The sequence below is a fragment of the Myxocyprinus asiaticus genome, chromosome 40 (assembly GCF_019703515.2).
Source record: "Myxocyprinus asiaticus isolate MX2 ecotype Aquarium Trade chromosome 40, UBuf_Myxa_2, whole genome shotgun sequence".
Classification (NCBI taxonomy): Eukaryota; Metazoa; Chordata; class Actinopteri; order Cypriniformes; family Catostomidae; genus Myxocyprinus; species Myxocyprinus asiaticus.
In genome coordinates this window covers 1,267,986-1,294,252 of record NC_059383.1, presented here as the reverse complement: position 1 = coordinate 1,294,252, position 26,267 = coordinate 1,267,986, and the positions used below count along the sequence as shown (strand labels likewise).

Genomic DNA, 26,267 nt, shown 5'->3' with positions numbered 1-26,267 from the left:
ATCATCTGCAGCCTGAAACTGAACTTTTGGTCTGAATTTAGGAGTGAATGCACTGCATAGAAAGTTGTAGGATGCACCCTTGCTTGCTATTTAGTGAATTACTTAACCTCCAGTGTGCTGTCTATCTGCACTTGTCTCAGAACAGTTTGAAATGCACCTTATTTTCATCCTAACTCCATATAAAGCCTTTGATAAACTCATTGATTCTCAATTTGAAAATGCACAGTAAATATATACAGTTGAAGTCAGAAGTTTACATACACTTAGGTTGAAGTCATTAAAACTAATTTTTTAACCACTCCACAGATGTAAAATTAGCAAACTATAGTTTTGGCAAGTTGTTTAGGACATCTACTTTGTGCAAGACACAAGTAATTTTTCCATCAATTGTTTGCAGACAGATTGTTTCACTTTTAATTTATTGTATCACAATTCCAGTGGGTCAGAAGTTTACATACACTAAGATAACTGTGCCTTTAAGCGGCTTGGAAAATTCCAGATAATGATGTCAAGCCTTTAGACAATTAGCTAATTAGCTTCTGATAGGAGGTGTACCTGTGGATGTATTTTAAGGCCTACCTTCAGACTCAGTGCCGCTTTGCTTTACATCATGGAAAAATCAAAAGAAATCAGCCAAGACCTCAGAAAAAATATTGTGGACCTCCACAAGTCTGGTTCATCCTTAGGAGCAATTTCCAAACACCTGAAGGTACCACATTCATCTGTACAAATAAAAGTACACAAGTATAAACACCATGGGACCACGCAGCCATCATACCACTCAGGAAGGAGACGCATTCTGTCTCCTAGAGATGAACGTAGTTTGGTGCGAAAAGTGCAAATCAATCCCAGAACAACAGCAAAGGACCTTGTGAAGATGCTGGAGAAAACAGGTAGACAAGTATCTATATCCATAGTAAAATGAGTCCTATATTGACATATCCTGAAAGGCTGCTCAGCAAGGAAGAAGCCAATGCTCAAAAACCTCCATAAAAAGCCAGACTACAGTTTGCAAGTGTACATGGGGACAAAGATCTTACTTTTTGGAGAAATTTCCTCTGGTCTGATGAAACAAAAATTTTACTTTTTGGCCATAATGACAATCATTATGTTTGGAGGAAAAAGGGTGAGACTTGCAAGTCGAAGAACACCATCCCAACTGTGAAGCATGGGCATGGTAGCATCATGTTGTGGGGGTGCTTTGCTGCAGGAGGGACTGGTACACTTCACAAAATAGATGGCATCATGAGGAAGGGAAATTATGTGGATATATTGAAGCAAAATCTCAAGACTTCAGCCATGAAGTTAATGCTCGGTCACCAATGGGTCTTCCAAATGGACAATTACCCCAAGCATACCTCCAAAGTTGTGGCAAGATGGCTTAAGGACAACAAAGTCAAGGTATTGGAGTGGCCATCACAAAGCCCTGACCTCAATCAAATTTGTGGGCAGAACTGAAAAACAAACCTGGCTCAATGGCAAAATTGTATTGAATGAGAGGAGGTGTTTTGTAAAAACAGAGAGGAGGTGCACACTCTGACACACTGGTGTCAGGAGCACAACCTCTCCCTCAACATCAGTAAGACAAAGGAGCTTGTGGTGGACTTCAGAAGAAAAGACAGAGAACACAGTCCAATCAACATCAATGGAGCACCAGTGGAGAGAGTCAGCAGCTTCAAGTTCCTGGGTGTCCACATCACTGAGGAACTCACATGTTCCATCCACACTGAAGTCGTTGTGAAGAAGGCTCATCAGCGCCTCTTCTTCCTGAGACGGCTGAGGAAGTTTGGAATGAACCGCCACATCCTCACACGGTTCTACACCTGCACTGTAGAGAGCATCCTGACTGGCTGAATCTCCACCTGGTTCGGCAATAGCACAGCCCACAGCCGCAAAGCACTGCAAAGGGTGGTGCGAACTGCCAGACACATCATCGGAGGTGAGCTTCCCTCCCTCCAGGACATATATACCAGGCGGTGTGTGAAAAAAGCTCGGAGGATCATCAGAGACTCCAGCCACCCGAGCCATGGGCTGTTCTCACTGCTACCATCAGGCAGGCGGTATCGCAGCATCAGGACCCGCACCAGCCGACTTCATGATAGCTTCTTCCCCCAAGCAATCAGACTTTTGAACTCTTGATCTCCCACGATCAAAATACATCAGCACTGCACTTTATTACTCTTACTCTTATATCTCACACCGGATTGTCATAAATTATATTATTATTATATTATATTCTCTCTTAACAACTTACTATCAACCGATAGCCTGAATGTCAATACAGTACAATACAACCTACTGTACATTCTATATATACTACTATATATACTTTTTTTATTTTATTTTTTTATTGAATAATGTGTATCTATATTGTGTGTATTGTATACTGTACAGTGTATGTTATTATTTGTATATTGTGTTGTGTGTAATTATGTGTATATTAGACTTTAAATTGTGTTGTGTTAATTTGATGTTATTGTAAATTGGTATATGTCTCATCAATGTCACGACTGCTATGTTGATCGGAACTGCACCCAAGAATTTCACACACCATTGCACTTGTGTATATGGCTGTGTGACAATAAAAGTGATTTGCTTTGATTTGATTTGAATGGGCCAAAATTCCAGCAACTTATTGTGAGAAGCTTGTGGAAGGCTACTCAAAACATTTGACCCAAGTTAAACAATTTAAAGGCAATGCTACCAAATAATAACAAATTGTATGTAATCTTCTGACCCACTGGAATATGATGAAAGAAATAAAACTGATATAAATTATTTTCTCTACTATTATTCTGACATTTCACATTTTAAAGTAGTGATCCTAACTGACCTAAGACAGGGAATGTTTTCTATGATTAAATGTCAGGAATTGTGAAAAAACTGAGTTTAAATGTATTTGGCTAAGGTGTATGTAAACTTCTGACTTCAACTGTAGGAATGAAATTACTAATGTTAATAAATATAACCGTACTGTACAGTGATAACAAAATAAAATAAAACAACATTTATATGAAAAGGAAGCGAAATGACCAACAGATGTGCTAATAATGAAAGTTATTCAAAATAACTAACATGTTTTTTCAACTTTTGAGGGAATAAGGTCCCATTTTCCACATATGTGGACTTCATGATTGAAAAATGTATGGTATATCAAACAAAACTAGAGACGCTACTCTTTACAACCAAACAGGTTTCAATCAAAAGATTTTTCAAGAGATGTTTCTTACCAGAGGGACTTTTGTTGGCGCTGCGCCCGTAGAAGCGATTCACGGAAATCGACATCATGCTGTTGTGTCATGTGACGCGGTGCGCCAGAAGTTTAACCCTTAAATGATAGTGTAGAGTGTTGTGAACAGTATTCAGTTGGTTTAAATTAATTTAAATTATGTGTTGTGTATAGCAAAGCCAAAATACAAAGTCCACACATGTGGACGCGGGGTCGCATAAGGTTAAACCTAAACCTAACTTAATAAAATGCTAATGTGAGTTGAAAAACACAATTGCTGAAGCAAGCATGTAATTTTGTGGTGCTTCTATGACCCTCTCGGCTTACACTGGACACAAACCCCGGTCTTACACATTGCAAATACAACACAATATCAGTTGAGCTACCGCGTAACCTAATTAAACTGGAAAAAGTTTGTAAATGTAGTCGGTTATGTAGTGTAAAAGTTTAAAAGTATTGTCTTCCAACAATCTGCATTAATGTAGCTTTTTATTTAAATAAACAAAGATTGCTTTCTCTACACAGTGGATGTATATCATGGAGACACGTTGTAGCGGGGCCACATAAGGGGAGCTATATGCATTATCCACTGCAATATATGTGGCTGTTAGTGGTTATTATTGTTACAGTTTTTCCCTTTTTCTGTCTGTTTGGCCTGTTATGGTGATTGGTTCCTGATATAACAGATCGCGATACTTCAGTTACGTGCAATCACGTGACGGACTTAGCCATGAACACGGAAGTAAACATGGTCATAAAAGAAGCCGGTATAGCAGCATTGGTGTTTGGCATTCACGGTTGGGATTAACGATCGATAGCTCCAAGGATTACTCATTGGGCTTGGATGTTGGATGATAGAGAACTTTTATTGTCTCTTTGAGGAGTTTTCATACGTTTTGGATTACTTACCAAAGAGGGACTTTCCAACGCAGCGCTGGTTGGATTTTGCGCTCCCGGGACATAAACTGTCAATACGTTGAGACCGGTCTAGACCATCTTGTATATATTATACATTGGAACTTTGAGAGACTTTATACGCACACACACTTTATGTATGGTGCCAGTTATTTTTGTGATAACTGTTTGTACTATTTGTTTGAGAGGTATAATACAACTTGGGTTTTTTGTACAGCTTGTGTATGGCTATGTTATTTTTCCAGTCAAGCATTCATTCATAGTAGGCAAGACAAGTCTCCTTTTTTTTGTGTGTATTTCACGCTCTAGAGCGAATTGCATTTTGCTTTGCAATTTTACTGGAAAGGAGTGCAAGCTGCAGAATAGCGGAGTGATTAGAGTGCGTGTCTGGATGGACAACAGAACATCTCCGCCTAGTGTCACTCAACGCCACTGATAACGGCCGCAACGAGCACTACTCATAACATTAAAAATAACAAACTTCAGTGCTGGATATTATTTCAATCACTTATTATAGCACACAAAATTGTGACTGCGCCTTAAGAACGGCAGTAAATGTGTTTACATGCAATGCAAAAATCTACCTTAGTCACTCAGTTTATTCTCAAGCTGTTAATGACATTTCCCTGAGAAAGGAAAGCCGTTTAAGGTGTTTACATAACAAGACAACACACGTTGTCGGCTAAGCATAATTAGTGTAAGAACATGCATGTAAATGCACTCAATGTCTGCAAAATACTGTTTGTTATTTTCTGTCTGTTAGTCTGATTATTTCTGAATGTTTGAGTTTTTTCAAGTTTCAATCATCTATAAGCAGTGATGTTTGTGTGCAGGAAGATGTGTGATCCCAGTGTAACAGCGTTTGAGCCTGAAGCTCTGGGAAACCTGGTGGAGGGGCTTGACTTCCATCGCTTCTACTTTGAGAACTGTAAGATAAACTTACCTGTAAATCCATAAGAAAACCAATAAAATACATTCATTTTGTATTAGTAGGAAAACAATGCTAAGCAAATATCGAAACTACATTGATATGCTATTTGTTTTCAATATTTTTATAATTTTATAATATATTGTTATCATACGCCGATCAGCCACAACATTAAAACCACCTGCCTAATATTGTGTAGGTCCCCCTTGTGTTGCCAAAACAGTGCCAACCCGCATCTCAGAATAGCATTCTGAGATGCTATTCTTCTCACCACTATTGTACAGAACGGTTATCTGAGTTACCGTAGACTTTGTCAGTTCAAACCAGTCTGGCTATTCTCTGTTGACCTCTCTCATCAACAAGGCATTTCCATCCACAGAACTGCCACTCACTGGATGCTTTTTGTTTTTGGCAACATTCGGAGTAAATTCTAGAGACTGTTGTGCGTGAAACTATCAGGAGATCAGCAGTTACAGAAATACTTAAACCAGCCCATCTGGCACCAACAATTATGCCACGGTCCAAATCACTGAGATCGCATTTTTTCCCTATTCTGATGGCTGATGTGAACATTAACTGAAGCTCCTGACCCATATCAGCATGATTTTATGCACTGCAACCACACAACTGGATGATTAGATAATCGCATGGATGATTGTTGGTGCCAGACGGGCTGGTTTGAGTATTTATGTAACTGCTGATCTCCTGGGATTTTCACACACAACAGTCTCTAGAATTTACTGAGAATGGTGCCAAAAACAAAAAACAGCCAGCGAGTGGCATTTCAGCAGACGGAAATGCTTTGTTGAAGAGAGAGGTCAGCAGAAAATGGCCAAACTGGTTCAGATTGACAAATTCTATGGTAACTCAGATAACCGTTCTGTTCAATTGTGGTGAGAAGAATAGCATCTCGGAATGCTATTCTGAGATGCGGGTTGGCGCTGTTTTGGCACACGAGGGGGACCTACACAATATTAGGCAGGTGGTTTTAATGTTGTGGCTGATCGGTGTATGTGGAAAATGTAGTTATATGGATTTCCTTATTGAGAAAACAATGGATCACTAATTTGTTAGACTGTTCCATTCTTCCAATCTTACATCATATTATGTCAGAAGTATTAAGAAGGACCAATACACGAGGGCATGGTTATTAGCTATTATCTTATCTGTGTGTGTGCTATAAAAACATTTTTAGAGATACTTGTACCTCAGTCATTTTTCAAGCAAGAGACTTCAAACTGGTGTCTAAGGGTGTGTTCACACTTGGCAGGTTTGGTTCGATTAAAACGAACTCTGCTGCGATTGCTCTGTTAGTGCGGTTCATTTGAACATGTGTGAACACTGCCATCCAAATCTTGGTGCACACCAAACAAGCGGACCGAGACCGCCTGAATAGTGGGTCTTGGTCCGCTTCCAAACGAACTCTGGTGCGGTTCGATTGATATATGAACGCAACATGGACCAAAGACGTCTAATCGGACAAAAACAGGAAGTAATTTGCCTAATACTGACCTCAAGCATACCTGGTTCTTCTCATCATAGGAGCAATGTTGCCCATTACAGTTCGGTACAGGCGTCGGAACCGCCGTCAGCCGTCCTTGCAGCATATCTTGGTTTGTGTGTGCAACGGAGGAGTTCCTAACACTGTTTTGACTCCTTTACACATTTTATTAGCTCTTCGTTTGTTCTCAGCTGGTAAAAATACCACCATAATCCAACGAACACATTTAGCCCAACAGCCAGCATTGTTTTGGATGTTCAGAAAGTTCCGGCGCAAAGATACGTCATAAAAGCTGTCCAATTAGGTTGTGACTTTTTCCTGATGCCTTTTGTTTTATATCTTTAGGTTTGGTGTTAAAAATGCCAGTGAACGCTAAGCGAACCAGGACTAAATGTATCATTTTCTTTTTTGGTCCGGACCAAGAGAACCAAACTACAAGTGTGAACACACCCTAAAACTGATATGTAACCAAGCAGGATCTGGTTTATATACAAATAAAAATGTAAATGGCGCAATGGTGCAATGGTGAAGGTTTTTTAAAGATGATTTTGCAGGAACCTAAATATCTGTGTTTCTAATTTGTCTAGCTCAAAGCAAAATGGTGTGTGTGTTTTGGTGGCTACACTGAATTATTTCTTGTTGTTTCAAGATATTTTTACCACTTGTTGTGTTAATTTGTTTAAAACAATATAGTGTAATAAGAAAATATCCATTAAAGACATACCACTGATGACAGGGCAGCTTTTTCTTTGCATTCACATATCAAGCTAATGTCATCACCTTCTCTTGAGCCATACATGCCTTTTCCTAGTTTGAACTGAAATGACTGATTACCATCCAAAAATGTTCAGCAAATAAGCTCAAATACTGAACTTTTTTAATAATACTGTCTTAAGGATATATACATTCTATTGATGGATGTAATTTTCATAATGGCTGGGTAATGGCATCTGCATTGTGGACTCACTTTTCTGGGGTCGGCCTTTCCAAGTATACTCTACTTGTGTTAACTTCCCAATTAAATTATTTTTACAATCCAAAAGGGAGCAGTTTCTTTTTTTCCACTTCTTAATATTAAAAAAATATCAATTATGACTGTGGTTTGAGAGAAGACATGGATCCAGTAAAGCTGGCGCCACACTAGCAGACTCCAAACAACTCGATTTTGGCAGACACATGTGGACTCTTTTGCTGAGCTCTCACTCCCTTCAGTCAGAAATATGACACACTTGCCGATACAGAATGGTGGAGGGGTGACAAACATACAAACTCACCGTAACTCTCTCCCTGATTCCCTGTAACATGGAGCTCGCCAAAATAACAACAGGAGTACTGCGTGAACATAAACAATTATAATGCAGTGATTTAGGGTGTTTTCAGACCTGTAGCCTGCTTGATTTGTTCTGAAACTGAGGCTAAAAAAGTTACAGTTGTTCTTCCGTTCTTGACCACCGTTGGTTATTGGAAAGGCATCCGATGCTTCTGCGTCATCCAACATGTGGACCATCATCCTGTCATGGAACTGTTGGAAAATTGTGATGAACTTGGTTGGGCACCCAAACTTCTCAATGATCTTCCACAGGCCCTGTCTGCTGACTGTGTCAAATGCCTTGGTCAGGTTGACAAAGGCACCACCTTTCTCTGTGCTGCTTCTGGCATTTTTCTTGGAGTTGGCATGCAGCAAATATCATGTCAACAGTTCCGCAACCAGCACAAAATCCACACTGGCTTCCTGGGAGGTGGCCATGCTCTAGATGCTCTAGCAGGTGGTTGAGCAGGACCCGAACAAGGATTTTGCCTGTTATTGACAGAAGGGTGATTCCTCTGTGGTTGTCACAGGCTTGGTGGTTGCCCTTTCTCTTGTAGATGTGTACAACGGAGGCATCCTTGAACTCCTAGGAGAGTTTTTCTTTGTTCCATATAGAGTGGAACAGGTTGGTCAGCTTCTGCAGCATGACTGGTTCCACAGCCTTGTGTACCACTGCAGGGATAGCATCAGGACAGCTGCTTGATGGCTTTCTGGACTTCATGCTCTGTAGGAGTGGTTTCAAGGTCACTATTCACTTCTACCATGTCTGGGGCTGGCAGGCGATGGCTTCATTGTTAATTGACGCTGGGCAATTGAGGACACTGTTAAAGTGCTCAGCCCATCTCTCCAAGATCTGCACCTTGTCTGTGAGCAGTTAAGATCCATCTGGATCTCATCTTCTTTGGCACTTAGCCAGGAGTCTTGCATCATACAAAGCTTTATTTGCACTGTTTTTTGCATGTTGATGAAATTCGCCTTTTTCAACTGTGATGAGGGATCAGTCTGGTAGGCTCTGAGCAGATGATACTTTTGTGTTAGCAGAGCCTTAATCATTTTCATCAATCCAGTTCTGGTGTTTGCTTGCTGCTGGTCCGAGGTGGTTGAGGGCGGTAGTGTAGCCAGTGCTTTTAAAGGATGCCCACTGTTCTTCAATGCTGTCCTGATCAAGCTCAGTCTCCAGTCCCCAATTTGTCTCAAATCCAACTGCTGCGTAACTCACTGACATTTAGCCTCTTAGCAGTTTTCTGTCCCTGTGGTCTCCTCTTGGGCTGGATATGCAGAGTCAGCTTAGACAAAATTAGCAGATAATCTGTCCAGCAGTCAGCCCTGTACATTGCCTAAGTCACTCTCATGTCCTGCCTGTCCTTCTTCCTGACAATAACGTAGTCGATTAGATGCCAGTGCTTTGACTGAGGATGCATCCATGTCTTATGATGGGTGGGGAGACGGAACATAGCATTGGTGATGACATATGTGGCACATGTCCTAAGCAGCAGGAAACCATTGATATTACATTTGCCCATGCTGTGCCTTCCTATAACGTCACACAAGATGATTAGCAAATCCAACACCCACCTCTTGTTGTTCTCCACTGCTTCTACCACTCCATAAGAAGGTGTATCCACCACCAGTCTCTGTAAGCAGATCCTTGTCCGCTAGGCGAGTCTCACTCAGGGCTGCTATATCCTTGTTGTAGCGAGCCAGTTCTCTAGCGACTAGAGCCGTTCTTCTTTCTGATCTGTCTGCTTTGCTGTTGTCTAGCAGAGTTCACACATTCCACATGCCAAGGGTGAGTACCATCATCTTTTTCTTCTTTATTGTTTTTCTACTGCTTTTTTGGAGGGATCCCCACCAGCTGCGGCAGGCTTGCCAGGGTGAGTTGAAGCAGACTATGTTTAGGGCACCTTTTCTAGCCCCTTCTTAAGGTTACGGATGTGAGCAGAATGATCCTAAAAAGGGCTGCTCAGTCACCCAAACAGCTGCTGAACTCCACTGCTGCTTCGATCTAGTAAAGAGCCACTATATGGCCAGGGTTGCCTGTGTGCAGGTTCGTGACTGCAGCTTGAGTGTATCCTCACCTTCTGTTTTGCCACTCGCCCATCGCTACAGGACTTGGTTCCACGGGATTGAAGTCATGACTTGCACATGACTTTGTTTAAAGTGAGGAGAGTAGCGCAGATTGTCAGCCTCACTCTCTCATCCCTGCCTATCAAGACCCAGTAGCAAGACGAGGTCAAGATGACGAGATAGACCAGGGTGCAGTGGATGACCAGGGCGTGCTATGTGTCTCACAGTGCTCTTCGCATTCCACAATGCTCTGCTGATAATAGCCTTTCTGCCCATTGAACTAACTGGTCATTTCCACCGCGCAGTCTGCAGAGTCCAGTCTTCACATGCTTCAATAGACAAGCCCTGGAACACTGAGGGTTTGATCCATCAGTTGTCCAATAGCTGTTGCATGCTGACAACTAGTGGCCATACTACAGACTCGTAGAGGGCGGGAGTGTCTTACTCATCCCGTACAGGTCTGTGGACCTGCCCACTGCCCACTTTTGCAGTATTTCTGCATTGAAAAGTACCTGTTCTCATGGTCACAGAGCTTTTCTCTCTCCCTTTCAAGCCCACACACAAACACACACACACTTGCACACACACATACAGAAAGAAACTTCGTCTCCCTCCGCCTGGCCAGCAATTATGCTAATGAAGCTCACACCTGAAAATTACTGGAAAAATCGGCTAGTGTGGAGCTGGCTTAAGGAGTAATGCACTAAATTGGAATGTCATCTCAAAGATTCAACCCCTCCATGAATCTGTATGTATATAGTGTTATTTAGATATTATTTCTCCTGAAACTTTTGTGAAATATCACAGTTTTTTTTTTTTTTCACAGTGTGGTCAAAGAACAGTAAGCCCGTTCACACCACCATTCTGAACCCTCACATTCATCTGATCGGTGAGGAGGCCGCCTGCATCGCTTATATCCGCATCACGCAGTACCTCGACATAAATGGCATGCCGCACACTGCCCAATCAGAGGAGACACGGATCTGGCACCGCAAAGACAGCAAGTGGCAGATAGTTCATTTCCACCGCTCGGGCGCTCCCTCTGCCATCACTAAATAAGAGAATCAGGTAATAATTGCTGTAAAAATGTATGCAATAATAAGAGCACTTTTTTGTTACTCTTACAAATGCCAGTCCTTTAACTAACAGTATGCAAACATTAGTGTAGCTCTCACCAATGAAAAAATTTAAATTGCTTAAAAGATGCTCTCCAATGTAATGATAAGAAAAGAATAATGATATTCCCAATGTCTCAGATATGAAAAAGTATAATTTGGACATTATCATTTTTTTGTTTTTGTTTGTTTGTTTAATTTGGTCTAATGTTGTCATAGCAAGAGAAAAAGACAATATTTCTCCCAAAAATATAACTTTGAAAAGTCATGTTAATAACATTTTCACTAGTTATGTTCTGCTCTACGATATTTAATCAGCTAGAAATTGCTCTTTGATATTAACAATAAACAATATTTTCTCTATATAATTATTATCGGAGTGTCTATTTACACTAAGTGCAAATAGCCCATCTTGTTGGCAAAGGCTTTTTACACTAACTCCGCCCACCATTGGTCAGACCAAGCTCGAGACAACCACAAAAACAATTTTTGGGGTCAACTGCTGGTCAAATGAAGGCGGGCATATTCATAACTGAATTTTTCATGATGGAGCAGAGACGTTGAACTGGTTAACAGGTTAGATGTTTAGTGGGTTAAGAGAACCAAGAACCAAGAACTAAGTGACTATTTGCACTCCAATTGTCTGGTAGAAACACATGAATCCATGACAAACTGCACCCTTTTGTGCCACTGTAGTGGCTCAGAGTGTTACGACAGTGTGAATGTTATTTTTCATGCTGACGACCAGGGTTCTAAGTCCACCTTTTGTTCTACTTTTTCTCGGACTCCACTCTTAATATTTCCTATAATGGTACTTATAATAATAAATAAAAGTGATTCTTTGTAGTGATTTGGTCACAGTGAAGGTCGGGAAGTTGAGAGAAGAGTTTGAAAATTAACCATGGTTTTAGTAATATTGTATTTAATGCAGTCAATTATGGTGTTACTAAAGTATTATGTTGTTTATATTGTAACCATGTTTAATTTTGCGCTTAGTGTGATTTTACTACTAAATGGTGATACTATGCTTCCTGTAGTAAAACGTCATGGTTACTTGTGTAACCTCCATTCCCTGATGGAGGGAACGAGACGTTGTGTCGATGTAGTAACACTAGGGGTCACTCTTGGGAGCCCGAGACACCTCTGGTCTTTGATAAAAGGCCAATGAAAATTGGCGAGTGGTATTTGCATGCCACTCCCCCGGACATACGGGTATAAAAGGAGCTGGTATGCAACCACTCATTCAGGTTTTATGCTGAGGAGCCAATATAGGAGCGTTGTGGCAGGAGGGACACAACGTCTCGTTCCCTCCATCAGGGAACGGAGGGTACACAAGTAACCATGACATTGCCTATATGTCACTCACTCGACGTTGTGGCGATATATTGACACTAGGGTCCCTATTACGAAACGCCACAATTGGCTGAACTGTGTTACGTGAACTGCCCAAGGAAGATGCAGTTTGCCAACAGGGAAACGAATTAGCAGAAGATATATAATCGCATGGGGTTAGCCTTACAGGGAACCGCCACATGCGGAGCACCTACCCCAGAACAGGGCTCTTAGTTAGCGCGTGTACTGGGCCGGCAGCGAGTCTCTCCAAAAACTCAACTTCCACAGGGCTTAGAGGAAGTCAACCAGGGAACAAAGTTTGTGAACACTACTGGGAATTAATGGCGCACGTCTTCAGCTCCAAGGGAGGTGGAAAGTGCTATGTGCAAGCGATACACCCGGCCAGCTATCCTGGGCTTATCCGCTTGTGTTGCGTGCCACTACCTGGGACAAAACTGGTTCCACCCGGAGGTTGTAAAACCTTGCACAGGTGTTGGTTGTTGCCCAACCCGCTGCTCTGCAAATGTCTGTTAGAGAGGCACCCCTGGCCAGGGCCCAGGGAGCCGCTACACCCCTGGTAGAATGGGCTTGTAGCCCTAACGGGGGCGGCATGTCCTAGGCTACATATGCCATAGTTATGGCGTCAATGAGCCAGTGGGCGATCCTCTGCTTGGAGACAGCGCTTCCTTTCCGCTGTGCACCAAAGCAGACAAAGAGCTGCTCAGAGATTCTAAAGCTCTGCGTGCGATCCAAATAGATGCGTAAAGCACGCACCGGACACAGCGATGACAGGGCTGGGTCTGCCTCCTCCTGGGGCAGCGCTTGCAGGTTCACCACCTGGTCCCTAAAGGGGTGGTGGGAACCTTGGGCACATAGCCCGGTCAGGGTCTCAGGATCACGTGAGAGTAACCTGGACTGAACTCCAGGCATGTTTCGCTGACAGAGAACGCTTGCAGGTCACCTACCCTCTTGATGGAAGTGAGCGCAGTCAGGAGGGCAGTCTTCAAGGAGAGTGCCTTAAGCTCAGCTGACTGCAAAGGCTCAAAGGGGGCTCTCTATAGACCCTGAAGAACTACAGAGAGGTCCGATGAGGGAACGAGGCACGGTCTGGAGGGATTCAGCCTCCTGGCGCCTCTTAGGAACCTGATGATCAGGTCGTGCTTCCCTAAGGACTTATCATCGACTGCGTCATGGTGTGCTGCTATGGCGGCAACGTACACCTTCAAGGTGGAAGGGGACAGCCTCCCTTCCAACCTCTCCTGCAGGAAGGAAAGCATTGATCCGACTACGCATCTCTGGGGGTCTTCCCGACAGGAAGAACACCACTTAGCGAACAGACGCCACTTAAAGGCATACAGGCACCTCGTGGAGGGGGCCCTAGCCTGAGTGATCATGTCTCCACCACAGATGGTAGACTGCTTAGGTCTTCCACTTCCTGTCCAGGGGCCAGACATGGAGATTCCAGAGGTCTGGGCGTGGGTGCCAGATGGTGCCCCGTCCCTGAGAAAGAAGCTCCTTCCTCAGGGGAATTCGCCAGGGGGGAGCTGTCGCGAGGAGCGTGAGGTCCCAGCACCACGACTGGGTGGGCCAGTAGGGTGCTACCAGAATGACCTGCTCCTCGTCCTCCCTGACCTTGCACAGGGTTTGTGCAAGCAGGCTCACTGGGGGAAACACATATTTGCGCATGCCAGGGGGCCAGCTGTGTGCCAGCGCGTCTATGCCGAGGGGGGCCTCGGTCAGGGCGTACCAGAGTGGGCAGTGGGGAGGATTCTTGGGAGGTGAACAGGTGCACCTGTGCCTGTCGAATCGACTCCAAATCAGCTGGACCACCTGAGGGTGGAGTCTCCACTCTCCCCTGAGGGTAACCTGTCGTGACAGCGCGTCCGCTATAGTGTTGAGGTTGCCCGAGATGTGAGTGGCTTGCAGCAACTTGAAGTGCTGCTGACTCCAGAGGAGGAGACGGTGGGTGAGTTGTGACATACAACGAGAGCGCAGACCGCCTTGGCGGTTGACATATGCTACCGTTGTCATGTTGTCTGTCTGAACTAACACGTGCTTGCCCTGGATCAATGGCCGAAACCTCTGCAGGGCGAGCAGAATTGCCAACAATTCGAGGTAGTTGATGTGCCAATGCAGTCGCGGACCCGTCCAGAGGCCGGCGGCTGCATGCCTGTTGCAAACAGTGCCCCAGCCCATTTTGGAGGCATCTGTCGTGGCCACGACGTGCCTGGAGACCAGTTCTAGAGGAACACCTGCCCGTAGAAACGAGAGGTCGGTCCAAGGGCTGAAAAGACGGTGACAGACCGGCGTGATGCCACGCGAAGTGTCCCGTGGTGCCATGCCCATCTCGGGACTCGAGTCTGGAGCCAGTGCTGAAGGGGCCTCATATGCATCAACCCGAGCGGGGTGGCTACCGCCGAGGATACCATATGCCCCAGGAGCCTCTGAAAAAGTTTCAGTGGAACCGCTGTTTTCTGTTTGAACGCCTTCAAACAGGCCAGCACCGATTGGGCGCGCTCGTTCGTAAGGCGCGCCGTCAAGGAGGCCGAGTCCAACTCCAAACTGAGAAAAGAGATGCTCTGAACCGGGAGGAGCTTGCTTTTTTCCCAGTTGACCCGAAACCCTAGTCAGCTGGGGTGTGAGAGCACCAGGTCCCTGTGTGCGCACAACATGTCTCAAGAATGAGCTAGGATTAGCCAGTCGTCGAGATAGTTGAGAACGCGAATGCCCACCTCCCTTAACGGGGCAAGGGCAACCTCTGCGACCTTCGTAAAGATGCGAGGAGACAGGGACAGGCCGAAAGGGAGGACTTTGTACCGATACACCTGACTCTCGGACGCAAACCGCAGGAAGGGTCTGTGTTGAGGAAGGATCGAGATGTGGAAGTACGCATCCTTCAGGTCTACCGCCGCGAACCAACCTTGATGCCAGACGCTCGCCAGAATGCGTTTTTGCGTCAGCATCTTGAACGGGAGTCTGTGTAAAGCCTAGTTCAGAACTCACAGGTCCAAGATTGGCCGCAACCCACCGCCTTTTTTCGGTACAATGAAGTAGGGGCTACAAAACCCCATCTTCATCTCGGCTGGAGGGACAGGTTCTATCGTGCCCTTCCGTAGGAGGGTAACGATCTCTGCGCAAGGTAGCAGCGTTTTCGTCCTTCACCAAGGTGAAGTGGACACCGCTGATCCTGGGCGGACGCCCGGTGAAGTGAATCGCGTAGCCGAGTCGGACGGTTCCGGACCAGCCCTCGCGACGGATTGGAAAGCGCAAGCCATGTGTCCAAGTTCCGTGCAAGGGGGACCAAAGGAACAACGTCATCGGACGTACCGGAAGGTGGGGCCTCGCGGCGGGGCGGAGCTCGAGGTGCACACCACGTCGTGGCCATGCTGAGTCTTGGGACATCGAAGCACTTACCTGGCTCCTTGTGACCACCCCTGGAACAGCCTGGGATGGGGGAGGAAGAGGCCTGTCCTCGTGACCCATGGAGACTGTCACATCGGGGGCGGATTTATGCCATAGCTGGGCGCTCAGGGGCGGGAGACTGCCGCTGGAGCGCCAAACCTGCCAAATAGAGTGGTGGACGGTGTTCGTGATGACGGCCGTGCACACCAGATATGTGACCCAGGGAACAAAGAAACCGCTCTTGCTGAGCTCTTGAGTACTGCAGCCACTTGGGCATGCAGCGCAATTAAATGCAAAAGGTAACAAAAGATGGAGAGATCTGCTTACCAGCTCCAGAGCAGCGGGTTTCGTTGTCCCTGGGTCGCCCGTCTCAATGGCACTTTGAAGCCTTTCACGGGTTCTGGGTGGCCGCGAGACGGGTGGCATCTGCTTCCTGCGGTGGGCTCCACACCGGGGCCAGGCCGAAGGGGCGGGCTGCGGTGGAGCCGGTGCAGTCACCGCAGGGAGACGCCCTTGGCGATGAGTAGATGGGGTGCGGGATCTTGAGCCGTACCGGGGCAGGATATGCCGGTTAGCATCCTTCTACTGCTACACCATCGAAAACTGCTGGGCAAAGTCCTTGACAGTGTCGCCGAATAGGCCCGCCTGGGAAATGGAGGCAGCAAGGAATCGTGTCTTGTCGGCCTCACCCATCTCGACCAGGTTGAGCCAAATGTGGCGCTCCTGGACCACTAGTGTGGCCATCATCCGCCCGAGAGACCGTGCCGTGAGCTCTGTCGCTTGGAGAGCGAGGTCGGTCACCAAGCGCAGTTCCTGCATCAATCCCGGGGCAGAACTAACCTCGTGCAGTTCCTTTAATGCCTTGGCGGTCTTGCAGGAGAGCCATGTCGTGCAGGGCGGAGGCGGCTTGTCCAGCTCTGCCCGGATTCGGCTAGATGTTCTCCTGTGGAGTTTACACATGGGCATTTGCGTCCTAGCCCTGAGGCCCGCACAGTGGTTTCCTTCGGCGCTGAGGATGTGGTTGCCATGTCTATGGCGGCGTCAGATTCCAAGGATCTCGCTGGTGGCCAGGCCAAAGCCTGGCCTCCTAGTGGTCAGATTTCCAGACCTTCAGTAACTTATTTGAAATTGCTGGAGGTTATTCCATGTGCAGTGGAAAAATTGCACCTGGGTTGGCCGGATGATGCGCAGTCGACGGATCATACATCAATCTTGGATGACTGTTTTTTAGCGGGCCAATGCGCAGCTACACCTCGTAGGCCGTTTCCTTTTTCCCTGAACCTCCATCATGAGATTTCAAAGTCATGGGCTCAACCTTACTCGATCAGGATCACGAATCAATCGGCCTCAGAATTTTCTAATGTGTGTCTAGCTTCTGACCACGGATATACTTCGGTCCCGAAGATGCTGGCTGCCCATCTATCTCCTCCTTTGGCGACCACATGGAAATCGAGGCCTACTCTTGCCTCGAAGCTGTGCAGAGTTACATCATCCTTGTTGAGCCAGGCCTACCAGGCTTCGGGCCAGGCGGTTTCAGCTTTGCACACGCTGGCGGATTTGAAAGCCTACCAGGCCCATTTTATGAGAGACTTAGACGAGGGAGCTGGACTGGATGCTGAGGCCGTCATGGAATTGTGCCAAGCTTCTGATTTGGCACTAAGAACTACCAAACATGTTGCTCGTTCGGTTGGTAAGAATATGGCTTACACTTACAGACATTCGTGACAAGGACAAGGCCTTTCTAATGAACGCCTCTGTGTCACAATCCGGACTGTTCGGTGATGCAGTCCAGTCGGTGATGGAAAAATTCTGCGTCGTGAAATGGCAGACTGCTGCGTTCCAGCAGATGCTTCCTTGCAGAGAGAGAAAAGCCCACTGCAGCTCAGGTGTATTCACATTCGCTATCTTCACAACATCCCACCAGAGAGCCCCTGGTGAATGTGAGAGTGAGGGGGAGAGTGTTGCACCCTCTCAGAAGGATTGGGGTCTTCGTTCATTCCTGCCATCACGGGCGCGTCCGCGTTTGGATGGTGAACTGGCCCCTTTTAAGTGGCCGGCAGGACACCAGAAGTGAGCCTGACGGACTTGCAGTGAAACAAAGGGTGAGCCCCCATTCGGTGAACGAAACCGGACCATACAAACGTATCCGTGACGTTCCTTTTTGCGCTTCGGACAGCTTCGGGTTGAGTTCGCCGTTTGTCATGCCTCGAACACCGACAGCCAGAATATAGTTCAGTTTTCCTCTGCAGCTCGCGCTGGGGAACGAACAATAAAAAAAACACATTCCAAATTCAGCTTGTTTCCATGACCAAGGGTCTCGAGACAAGCATAACAGAATTCAATGTCCATCAAGCACACACAGTGAACATATGCACCACACGTTGTCCCCCCATAAAGAATGCTGGGGCCATTGTGGCAAACCAGTTTTCTCAAATAAACATTTCCCCAAATGTTCATACATTTTCCCCCATTCAAAATACCAGGGAAAATGTTTATTCTGTCAGTGTCCCTGCAGTAAATACATTCCAGTGTGCTCATCTTTTATGCCTAGATACAATAAAGGCAAAAACTTTATCAAATTCCCTTCAACCAGCCACAGTATTGGAGGAGCGAAAGCTTCCTTCCGCTGTGCTGCTGGTTCTGGGGCAGCCGCCAAAAGTAAGCCAACCGTGCTATCTAGTGGTTAAAGGTCGCGCTGCAGGCAAGAGCCATGCATTAATCCCTCTGTCTGCCTGTCTGTCGGCTTGGCAGCAGCTGAAGGATATTTCAAACTGGGTAATTAGAATGATAAAGCATGGTTATGTAATTCAGTTCAGGCGAACTCCGCTGGTTTCAGTGGGGTTGTTCTGACAGACGTTTCTGTTGAGGAAGCCCTGTTTTTGATTCTGGAAATTAATTCTCTCTTAGAAAAAGGGGCAATAGAGAGAGAATGCAGTTTTTAAAGCTGTTATTTTCTGGTCCCAAAAAAAGACTGCGGCTTGCATTCCTTTCTGGATTTGAGACGTTTGAAGTCCACTCTAATGAAATGTTAATTCAGAATGTTGACGCAGAAGCAACTAATGTCACAAGTGCAGCCCGGGGGGGCTGGTTTGTGACAATAGATTTGAAGGATGCTTATTTCCATATTCAGATTGCACGGAAGCACAGGTGCTTTCTCAGATTTGCTTTCAGGGGCAAAGCTTATCAATTTTGTGTCCTTCCGCTCGGACTTGCACTGGCACCACACACTTTCACAAAATGCATGGATGCAGCTTTGACGCTTCAGGACTTGAGGCTTCAGGGCATCTGCATTTTGAATTATCTCGACGATTTGTTGGTGCTAGCCCACATGGAGACTTTAGCTGCCCAACACTGAGATGTCATTCTCAGCCATTTGAGCAATCTAGGGCTGTGCCAATGAAACAGACTCTGTTTCTAGGGGTGGAGCTGGAATCATGGTTGATGCATGCACATCTGTCTCCACTTTGCATTCTATCATTCCGCTGATGTCTGGCGATGTTCAGAGTGGGACGCATTCTCAATGCGAGAACATTTCACAGGCTTTTGGGGCTCATGATCACAACTTCCACTATCATTCTCCTGGGCATGTTGCATGTGATACCTTTTCAGTGCTGGATGAACTCCATAAAGGGACTTCAACCACTGGCGCATGCATTCCGTCTCTTCAAAGTGATGCGTGGGTGCTACCAAACTCTGTTCATTCCATTGGGACATTCTGAATGCTAGAGCTCCATCAACTAGGAAGCTTTATACATTCAAGTGGCGTATTTTTGCTTCTTGATGTACTGCACGGGGTGAAAATCCAGTTAACTGCCCTGTCGGTACAGTGCTGGATTTTTGGCAAGAGCATTTTGGGGCCAGGGTTGCCCCGGAAATGCTTAAAGTCTATGTTGCTGCTATAGCGGCTGAGCATGCGCTTATCAATGGAGTCTCTGGTAGACATTCTTTTGTCTCTCGTTTTATGCGTGGGGTACACAGGCTTAGACATTTTAGCCCTGTCCATGTTCCCTTATGGGATTTATCTTTTTTCAAATCAAATCCCTTCATTGTCACTCAACCATATACACAAGTGCAACAGTGGGTGAAAGTCTTGGCTGCAGTTCTGAGCAACATAGCAGTCATGACAGTGATGAGACATATACCAATTTACAATGAACATCAAATTTACACAACACAATTCACATATCTAATATACACATAATTACACACAACACAATATACAAATAATATACAATGTACAGTATACAATACACACAATATAGAATACACATACAATATAGAATACACAGTGTACAATAAAAATAGTATATATAAAATATATAGTAGGTTGTATTGTGCTGTATTGACATTCAGGCTGTCGGTTGATAGTCAGTTGCCAGTGTGTTGTTAAGAGAAGTATAAAATGTGAGTCCAGTCTGAGGCTAATAAAGTGCAGTGTATCGTGAGTGATCAAGAGTTCAAACGTCTGATTGCTTGGGGGAAGAAGCTGTCATGGAGTCGGCTGGTGCGGGTCCTGATGTTGCGATACCACCTGCCTGATGGTAGCAGTGAGAGCAGGGAATACAGGAGTGGGCTGAGAACACAGCCCAGCGGGGCTCCAGTGTTGAGGGTCAGCGATGAGGATATGTTGCTGCCCATTCTAACCACCTGGCATTTGCTTGCCAGGAAGTCCAGGATCCAGCTGCACAGCGAGCTGTTTAAGCCCAGAGCCCGGAGTTTCTCGTCAGCTTGGAGGGCACTATGGTGTTGAATGCTGAGCTGTAGTCTACAAACAGCATTCTAAAATATGTGTTCCTTTTTTCCAGGTGGGAGAGAGCAGTGTGTAGTGTAGATGCAAAAAACTGCAACATTGGTTCGGAGCTCGCAACGCAGCAGCCATACTCTGCACCATCTTGAGGCGCACTCAGGTGCTATATTTGAGCCCTTGGCAACAGTTGCTGATAAGTTTATGGCTCTTATGAGCATTGGCATCATTTAAAAGGGCTGGTGATTTGCATGCCCTGTCGAACAATCCCTTATGTATGGATTTTGCGCCAGGGTGTTCAAGAGTGGTGTAAAGACTTTGGACTATTTGTCGAAGGTTGTTTCTACATCATTTCACTCGCAGACCATTAATTTTCAGGCTTTCTATCCTCCCCCATTTGAGTCGGAGGAGCATGAAAGATTGTATATGCTTTGCCAGTTCAGGCACTGTGAGTTTATGTTGACCGTACTGGCCAGTGCCATAAGTCAGAGCAGTTGTTTGTGTGCAGGGGTGTTTCGGTGTCCAAGCAAAGACTGTCTCATTGGCTTTCTGATGCAATTTCAAGTGCTTACGAAGCACATGGTTTACCCATTCTATGAGGAGCATGGCATCCTTATGGGCTTTGGAGGACGTTTGTATGGCAGCAGGGTGGTCCTCTCCACATACATTTGTAAGACTTTATCATCTGGATGAGGGTTTGGCTCCTACTTCCCAGGTTCTCTCTGTTGGAACAGGAGTAAACTCATAATTTTCTCCGTTTAATTCAGACACATTAGCTCGCTTGTGTGCCACTATATTCTTGCCACATGGGCATAGCCAGTTGGCAGCTACTGTTCACATGGCGTGAATGTATATCTTTCCCAATGTTACGCAGCTCGAGTTAGTATGAAAGGGAACGTCTCGGTTACGTGAAATGTAAACCTGGTTCCCTAAGTGGGAACGAGACGCTGCGTAAGCCGGCCATACTCTCTAGCAGCTGCATAGGCTAGTGCCTTCCTGCATAAAATCTAACTCAATGGTGCCAAAGCAAGCATTTTTATGTAGCCCGTGACGTAGCTCCCTAGGGTCACTGAAGCGCCACCAGCCAATAAATTTGGTGTGATTGTAAAAGGGCTTCAGACCACATGACACTCAGGGCGTGTCACAGTGGGATTACGCATTGTCTCATTCCCACTCAGGGAAACAGTGTTACATTTCACGTAACCGAGACGTTTAAGGGTATGGGTTGGTGTAGGGTGTCTATGGGATTCTAATTAAACACAATAAACATGCTGCAGTGATGCCCCTATACTGTATGATAGTATTTAAACAGGGGTGTTATAATAGTATCTGCCACTATTTGTACCAGAGTGCAAATAGCATCTAACACTATTGAACTGCATACAATAATTATACAATAATGAGGAAAAAAATATGTTCATAATAGTTTTGGTAAGTACAACATGTTACTCATTTCACTGCTTGACATGTCATGTAAACTACAATGTATAGTACTAACCATCACTTTATCTCTCTCTCTCTCTCTCTGTCTTAGTGGTGTATTAGAGTTGCAGAATTACTTGCTTGAGGACATAATAGCCCACAGCTTCTCATCTTTTACTTGAACTTCATTGGCCCTACCCTTTACAGTGTCATTACATTTATATTTGCTTATATTCCTTGAAGCCCAACACATTTCTTTAAGGATATGATGAACTGATTCAAGTCACATTTCTGCTGTGTTTGCCGCATGTGGCATTAATGGTTCGGTTTCATAGATAAAGCGAGTACTGATCGATCATACAGATGGAGGAAAGTTTACAGCCTGTCAGGGAGTAAAACTAAATATCATAGAATATCTTGGATATGTTTACAAACTTATTTGCCATCTTTTTGATCTTAAGCACTACTTTTGCAAAAACTACTTAGATAATATTGTTACAGAAATTGAATATTTGAGACAAACATGGAGCAATTATTTATATATATATTAGGGCTGTCAATTGATTAAATTCTTTGCAATTTTTACATTGTATGCCGATTAATCAAATTAATCGCAACTGATCTCATATATAAATATTTGCATAGAAAGCCCCTCAAATAACACTAATTCAATAAATAATGATTAAATACTTATAAATAGTTATATTTAAATCATTATAAATAAACTATGTTATAAAAAATAATAATATAGATAATTAAAATACATTACATCATTGTGGCACATGTGTAAAGCATTAAAAAAGATGGTAACACTTTACAATAAGGTTCCATTTGTTAACAATAGTTAATAACATTAGTTAACATTAACTAAGATTAATAAAAGCAGTAAAAGTATTGCACATTGTTAGTTCATGTTAATTACAACATATACTAATACATTTCTCAAATCAAAAGTTGTTTGTTAACATTAGTAAATGCATTATGAACACTTACAATCAACAGTTGTATTTTTATTAACTAATCTTAACAAAGATTAATGAATGCTGTAAACAATATATTGTTAATTGTTTGTTCATGATACCTAATGCATTAACTAATGTTAACAAACAGAACCATTTTGTAAAGTGTCACCAAAAACACAAGTTCAATAATATGGAAATACACTTTTTGAATTATGTCATCACCTATCATTGACCTACAGTTCACACAATCCATTCTGCAATTGAATTCGTCAGTCAGTCCGAGATAGATTTATTATGAGGGCTTTTCTAAGGACACTTCAATGCACACCTGCGTCAGACACTTTTGGAGCATCTCGTTTGCATCACGTCATAAACATACCGTTTTTAGATCACTGTGTCAAGTTAAACATAGTTTGAAGCTTAGGAAAACACGTCTTGAGATCCCTGCGTTCGTATTTGCGCTATATCAAGCTGTGTTTGAACGCAAGAACGTGTTTTCATCTTGTTTTGTCTGCTGTCAGTGAGTGTGGTTTGTTCTCTATATAACCATGTTGTCCAAACAGCTGAAGTTTCGCTTACTGCCCCCTGGAGAAAACAGGTGGTACTTCAAGCTTGAATTGCTCAGATGGAAGGAATATTCCTTATACCGGTCCGGGGAAATGATTACTTGCGTAATGATTACTTTTTAACGCGTAATATTTTTATATAATTAATCACACTTAATTAACACGTTAAATTGACAACCCTATATATATATATATATATATATATATATATATATATATATATATAATGTATTTGCCAAATGCACTTAGCATTTCTGTGATTAACTGGCACTGCAGCTCCAGTCTCTCTAATGTCCGAATTGAACCTGAAAACATCTTTTTTTTTTCTTTTTACTTTTAAATAGATATCTCTGTATTATTTCACTATTTACTGTCAAATCTGTCTTAAATACATGTTTATATATCTAAAGTGGTATGTTTAAAATCCCACATTGAAACTGTACAGTACTGTAAAATATACATATTTAGAGAATAGAATAGTAGGTTAAGTACATTTGCAATGATTTGATATTAGTACATTTTTATTTCATTTCATTTCTTTGTGATGACCCCAAAGAATGTAATTTTTTGTGATTCATGATTCATGTTTGTTAATGTTGTTTGTGATTCACAGAAAAGGGGAAATATCAACCCAGCCCAACTTCCAGATGTTCACCACTGAACATTTCTAGTGTGTACTAACAGAGGTTTAGTGAAGCACATTGGTAAATTTCAGTCATTTCATAGCCCTTGAAATCAAAGTTGCATCTCTAGCAGAAACATGATCAAAGAGATGGATCAAGATTAAAATCCCACAACAAAGCGTTGATTAAGGTTAAGGTCAAGGGTGGTGTTGATAATGGGGTTATCAAGAAAGAAAGTGCAATGCTTTGAATGTAAAACCTTTGATCTAGGTTGTTCTCCGCCCCTGGCTTGGTGTGTCGTGCTCCAAGCACTTTGATAAAGTTCTTCCAGTTGAAAGAGCCACTACATTTGCTCTTCCTTTTGTATTTAGGGTTAAGCCCCCATATTTGAGGGGGACAATAACACAAAACACTATATGTCATGCCAGCTGACAATGGCAAAACTTTGTTGAAATTGCCATTGTCTGCAATCAAGGATTAGTCTTTCATATATTATTGTGAGTGTTACCTCAATGCATATATAGTGTCAACTTTAATACTATGTGGTGATAGTAATGCTAATTGTAAATATATATATATATATATATATATATATATATATATATATATATATATATATATATATATATATATATTGTGTGTGTGTGTTTTCCCCCCAGTCATTATGGCTCTAAAGGGTATATTTGATGCCTGGGTTTAAATTTTATTCAAATTAAAGGGCTTCATTGTGCTCCAGAGAAAGGGTTTACTTCAAATTTTATTTAGTTCAATGAGTAAATAATCAGCTTTGCAGTTCTTTAATGTTAAAATGATATTAGAATTAATTTTCTATAAACAACGCTGTTAATAATTAGGGTAGTATTACTTCAATTATGTTAATTTAAATCCAAAATTTTTACCTTTTTGATATTGTATTCAAACTGTTGCAGTTTCTGGGCTGTTGAAATCAGCTTTTCGCTGTTGAAAACAGAACTCCAATACAGTCTTTCTGTCTGATTCTTAAAATGTAGAATATTAACATATGTATACATATTTTACCTTTCAGTCTTATATGCACATATGTTCAGATTTACTAAACCAGTAACATTTTTATTTGTGCAGTCATTGATAAATTAGTTGCAGTGTAAGATTCAGTAAATTTTACAGTCCAAGAAAATCTGTACTCTTATATTAGCAGATTTCTCAAAGTTGTCAAATGTCATTGATTGTTAGTCTTAGTCTTAAAGTGAAGACAGTTTGCATGATTTAAAAAAAGTGTGTGTGTGTGTGTTATATTGATTTTAATGAAAAGTATGCAAACTTTTGGCAGTAGCTACCTATACATTGCTATTCATCAGCTTGCATCATGTGACTGGAGCACTAACCATAAACATAGACAGCACTTTGAAATCTTTAAACTTCTTTTTCTGATTAAATCAAAAAACATTTTTGGCCCACTTTTGACATATTTTACAATAATACAATTTATAATATTAAATTATTAATAAACTGCAATTATTCAGTTGTCACTACTGAATGAAAGTTATTTTCTTTTACTTATTATTTAACTCTGAAAGACAAATTAAGAAGAGGAATGAAATGCATGGAAAACTTTTTCTATGTCCTCTAGAAATCTGTGGTTAAGTGCAAACAGCTACAAAAGAAAGTTGCTTTGTGGCATCTTTGATGTTTTTGTCTACTCTTGTTTGTTAAAGGAATAATGGCATCTTTTGATATTATTTAACATACTGTATACCGTATGATGTGTTTTATTGAGGCATGCTGTTTTATTGCCACAAAGTGGTGGTTATGATATGTTTTCTGAGTAAATTGTACCTTTTGTAGTTGGCTCTAATGCAACTAATCTTGTAAATAAAAGTGCTCTACAAAGTTGTAACTTGTGTATTTGTTGTCAATCTGTCAATACAGATTTCTTTTGAGTGTATTTGTGGTTTGATGAGTGCATGTTATGATCATAAAAATAAATAAAAAAAAACAGTATGACGAATAATTACATTGTGTAGATGATGTGGGATGATTTTATGTATTCTATTTTAACCCGAAAGATAACACTTTGGAATAATCACAAGAACTTTGTATAAAAGCATAAACTCAATCTAAAAGTAACATTGCCATGAGATAACGAACCTCAAGGTAAATATTGATATTTTTT

General features: G+C 43.1%; 1 protein-coding gene across 3 annotated transcripts in view; it reads left to right on the top strand.

Moving 5' to 3' along the window:
* Positions 1-25,991, top strand: part of LOC127430666 (calcium/calmodulin-dependent protein kinase type II subunit alpha-like) — a 144,168-nt gene extending 118,177 nt beyond the window's left edge. For 2 of the 3 annotated variants that reach the window (XM_051680604.1, XM_051680601.1), the window contains 3 exons: positions 4,978-5,072; positions 10,776-11,017; positions 22,077-25,991. In XM_051680604.1, the coding sequence (XP_051536564.1) occupies positions 4,978-5,072; positions 10,776-11,008 (328 nt within the window). In that variant the 3' untranslated portion in view covers positions 11,009-11,017; positions 22,077-25,991. The remainder of the gene's footprint in view (positions 1-4,977; positions 5,073-10,775; positions 11,018-22,076) is intronic. The other variant, XM_051680603.1, reaches the window with a different exon arrangement.
* The last annotated feature ends 276 nt before the right edge of the window (positions 25,992-26,267 follow it).